This window comes from Rhinopithecus bieti, unplaced genomic scaffold (genome assembly GCF_001698545.2).
Source record: "Rhinopithecus bieti isolate Rb0 unplaced genomic scaffold, ASM169854v2 scaffold_10654, whole genome shotgun sequence".
Taxonomy (NCBI): domain Eukaryota; kingdom Metazoa; phylum Chordata; class Mammalia; order Primates; family Cercopithecidae; genus Rhinopithecus; species Rhinopithecus bieti.
Window position 1 is genome coordinate 907,387 of NW_016806688.1, and position 4,782 is coordinate 912,168.

The window sequence follows — 4,782 nt, forward strand, 5'->3', positions numbered from 1 at the left end:
TTTTTTTTTTTTTTTTTTTTTTAATCACCAGTTGCCTGTCTAATAGTAGTATTCGGTAAATATGAATGTTAATCAAAAGGTGTTCTATAAATTTTTTGGAGGGTCCATTCAACTGATGATAAAACAGGTATAGAATAATTCTTAGATATCACATGACAAGATAGTTAATGACCCCTACTTAGTGGCTTTTCTCTATCATGTTGCATTTATTTATAACTTTTAAGACTTAATTTATAAACTTTATAAATTAACTCAATAGAGTTAATGAAGCCAGGAAAAATTTTATTTTACTTTTTCTGAAAATTACAAGGAATTTTCAAGCTTTTGTGGCAAACAAGGTGAAGTGCAGTTTTTTGTAGGTTAGCTTTATTTGATGTATTAAACGAAAGGATTTATTGTTATTATTTTTTGTTTGTTTCCTGATTCTGTTGGTACTCTTTCAGGAATTTCAGGATAACTGCAGGCTTAGAACAAATTCCAGTAGTTTAAGATAGGATTTGATAAACTGTGGCCTGTGAACTGGCTGCCTGTTTTGGAAGTTTTATTGAAACATGGTTGCTTCCATTTGATTTTCACAGTTTCTATGACTGCTTCCACACTATGACAGCAGAGTTCAGTAGTTGTGCTGGAGACAATATGACTCACAAACCAAAAATATTTACTGCCTGCTCTTTTGTAGAAGGTTGCCAGGGTCTGTAAGAGAAAAAAAGGGTTGATAATTATGATAATATGATAATAATATTTATGGAGGCATAGTATACGTCAGGCAGTATTCTAAATCATTGTGGCTATTAACTCATTTCATTCTCACAACAGTGCATTGACTTAGGTGCCGATATTCAAGGTTGCTGTATGTGGTTGTGTGGGTTGTGTAGTGCACCCAAGAATCTGGCCAGGGAGTTAAGTGGGAACTGAAATCTAGTATGTGCTTACACTAAGCAATCTGCCCTACCACAGGGTTATATTCTAATGGGAGGGAGGAATACTTGTTTCTCCCACAAAGGCATAGTCAACTAACCACTTGTAAGCTTGCAGGGCTGCATATATCCAGGAGGAAGGTGGGGAGACTGTTTTTTTTTTTTTCCTACTGTCATGCCCAGTGAAAAGCACCTTTTAAAAACCTGTTCAAAGGAACTGTATAAGTAAGCTAATGATAGTGTTACAAATACATTTCTCACTTTATGGCTGAGGAAGCTGAGACGTAGAAAGATTAAATTATTTTCCTAAACTAACATGGCATAGCTACCATTTGAATCCAGACAGCCTGCCTCTAGATTGCATACAAATAGCACAATCTTCTGGTCCACCTCTTGTAGTAAAAATGTGGGACTAGCTAGTGTCTCCAGCTTCTTTCTCACCAAAAATGTTTGCCTGATATTTGAAACATGTTTATGAATGGAAACTCATTTCTGATATAATAATGGAGCCAATGGAAGAGCATAAATACAGGTTTCTGGAATTGAATATTAGAAACCCTCTTAAAGATATTGTATCTGCTATTTTATATAGTCTATCATTCTCTTTTTAATTGGCATAGTAGAAAATTCAATTTGTTTGTTTACATAGTATATATTTTAGAGTATAAAATAACAAGTGATGTCAAAAAGTAATGAATGAAGTAAGTGTATATGTCTAGATATATGTAGTTTGCATTAAAAAATATATCTATTGATCTTTTTTACTCTTTATACAAGGACATGGTGGAAATGGTTTCTTAAAATTTCAAGATTCTGAAGAAATTACCAACATAGAACTTGCGGATGCTTTTGAACAAATGTGGCAGAAAAGACGGTAATTAGCAAGTTCATAAGCTATATTCATACCTAATTTTCACATGGTTAGTAGGTTTGTTTTTTATTTTATAAGATTTTTAACTTATTTTGACAATTTCTTTGACTCTTTTAAATTTACATTTGTTATTTCCATTGAACTGGGTTGTTTTAAAAGAAAACTGAGAGTTATTCAGTAACATGAAATAGTTAACCTTTTAAGATTCCATCTCTTCTTATTTAGCACCTTTTTTAGAGGAAGTAAGTGCCCCTCCAACCAAGTTACCTATTATTATGGAGATTATGAACATTGTGTATGTTTCAACTTGTACTTGTTCTTTCTAGCTCATTCTTTGGTCCCTAATGTGATAGCCATATTTCTTCTATGGAAAAAAATTACTGAAATTACGGTTAGCATAAAATTTGTAACTTAACTCACATTAAGGATGATTGTTAGTAACCCTTGCTAAGCATCTCTTTAGTTGGAAACTGTCATACATATGACTGTAAGTGAAAGAACTTTTAACTTGATTACTTTCAATAAATACTTACAGGCTATCTTCTGTTCCTATGGCAGGAAGTGGAATATGATGCCTTCAAAGTGTTTACAATCTAATGGAAAAGAGAAATATGTACACAACGATGCTACAAAATAAATACTGTAATGTTAAAAGAAAAGCATAAGCAATGTGTAGAAGTGTTGAAGAGGAAGCTTTTACTGGGCACTGATTATGTCCTATTCATAGCTTACAGTTAGAGAATGCATACTGGGTGCTACATACTGTATTTTACATCTATTGTCTCATTTAATTTTACAACTCTATGGGCTAGATTCTATTACTATTCCCTTTTTACAAATGAGTGAACTTAGGCACAGAAAGATTCAATAACTTGCCAAACTTTACACAGCTAGTAGTAACTTGCCAAACTTGACACAGCTAGGATTCATGCCCAAATGGTTCAGTCCTAGAGCTTGCTCTCTTGTTTACTCCACAACCTCTCCTAACTTTGGATGTTTCTAATGCATAGGAGCCTCCACATGTTTTGCCACAGAACAAATGTGTCATATTAATTGTGCCTCCTATCACTTTCTTGGATGATATTGTGGTTCAAGATTCAATGCTTTGTTTTCTAGGTTCCATGTTAGCTGTTTACCTAGACCCAGTGTCTGAGAAAAAACTTCCCAGAAAACATGTCTCCTCTCTACTTTAACTTTTGCCAGCTAGGCAGCTTATTGTGCAATAGATACCTGATTATATTATTCTTTCATTAAAACGACAACAAAAACAAAAACCTTTCATGGTTTCTCCACACTTCAGGATAAGATTCAGACTTCATATGGTATCCTTTACAAATTGTTCCTACTCTAGCTTTTTGAAACCAATTTCACTCCATTCTCCCAAATTTACTTTAAATCCTAGCTACATAGATCTGTTTGCAAGCACTTACACTTTTTTACATTATGTGCTTTTCCCTCTGCTGGAATGTTATCTTCTTTTCTCTGAAATACAAAATAACACCCTTCATTGCCCATATTGGGCATCACCTTTCTCTGATCTGCTTTTCTTTGCAGTTCTCCTTAGTCCTTTCTCAGTGTTCATTCAACAGTTTGATTTTGTTAGACTCTAGGCTGTAAGAGGGCAGGGACTATTGTATCTCCAGCATAATATCAGGCACACTGTAGGCACTCAACATATATTTGTAGTACTCATCACATTCCAAATTAGTTATGTGTTTGTCTTTCACTTAGAGTTTATGCTCTTTTAGTATAGTTACTAATTCATACTTCTTTTTCTGAACCTAGCTCAATTTCTAGGACAGCATGGGTGCCAAATAAGTGCTTGTTGAATGGACTATTCATTTAGATTCTGAATTATATGGCATAGACAAGGGAGAGGGAAAAGAGCTGGGACAGCCACCTTGGGCACAAGCAATACTCGCTGTGGTTTCCTTGGACAAATTTATACCTTTAAGTTTTCTAAGGTCAAATTTCTGTTGGGATTTCTGCTGAAAACTTTTAGCTAATGAAATGACTAACATATGATTTAAACGTCTTATGAAAGTATTATAGAAATATTAGTGTATGATTTACAGCATTATCCTTGTCAAAGATGTTATCACTTTTCTTTCAGCTACAATGAGCTACTATTTATTATTGATACTTGCCAAGGAGCATCCATGTATGAGCGATTTTATTCTCCTAACATAATGGCTCTAGCTAGTAGCCAAGTGGGAGAAGATTCACTCTCGGTATGTGCATTTTTCCCATTTGTAAACTGTGTCTTTGGAATGTGCAGCTACTTCTGAAACCAATTAAATGCTTTAAATGCTTTATGAATGTATCTGTTCTTTCTTAGACTAATACATTAGAAGGAAATTTTGGTTACATTTAAAACATTTTGTTATAATGACACTGTTAAAAATACTTTTTTTCACCTTTTCATAGCATCAACCAGATCCTGCAATTGGAGTCCATCTTATGGATAGATACACATTTTATGTCTTGGAATTTTTGGAAGAAATTAACCCAGCTAGCCAAACTAATATGAATGACCTTGTAAGTATTCACTTGATTTGATTATAGCACATAGGTATGCTAACCTTAATGTGAAAAGAAGTGTATTATTCCCTGTACTCCTAGAGGATACTGTCTTTTGTGTTGAATTATAGCTTTTAAAACTGTTTGATATCTACCTTTTACCTGTGTATTAGCATTTCTCTGTCTTTCTACTACAAGAGGCCTGATGTTTTCCTTTACTCATTTTCTTTTCCTTACCAGAAACGTACTTTTTTTAGATTCACCTTTTGAAATTCTACGTATTCTTCAGGGGCCACCTCAGATTGTATCTCCTTCAGGAAATCTCCCCGAATTCTTCCCTGTGGGAATTTCTTGTTTTTTCTTCAGAGCCTCCGTAGACCTTTGTTTCTCCTTGGTAACATTTACCACAGTCTTTTATAGACCTTACTAATTTATTTATTTATTTATTTATTTATTTTATTTTTTTATTATTAT

At 33.8% G+C, this 4,782-nt stretch overlaps 1 protein-coding gene across 2 annotated transcripts in view; it reads left to right on the plus strand.

The window, feature by feature from the left end:
* Positions 1–4,782, plus strand: part of PIGK (phosphatidylinositol glycan anchor biosynthesis class K) — a 143,097-nt gene that overhangs the window by 48,582 nt on the left and 89,733 nt on the right. For both annotated transcript variants that reach the window (XM_017877406.1, XM_017877405.1), the window contains exons 6-8: positions 1,695–1,791; positions 3,902–4,019; positions 4,216–4,326. In XM_017877406.1, coding sequence (XP_017732895.1) covers positions 1,695–1,791; positions 3,902–4,019; positions 4,216–4,326 — 326 coding nt within the window. The remainder of the gene's footprint in view (positions 1–1,694; positions 1,792–3,901; positions 4,020–4,215; positions 4,327–4,782) is intronic.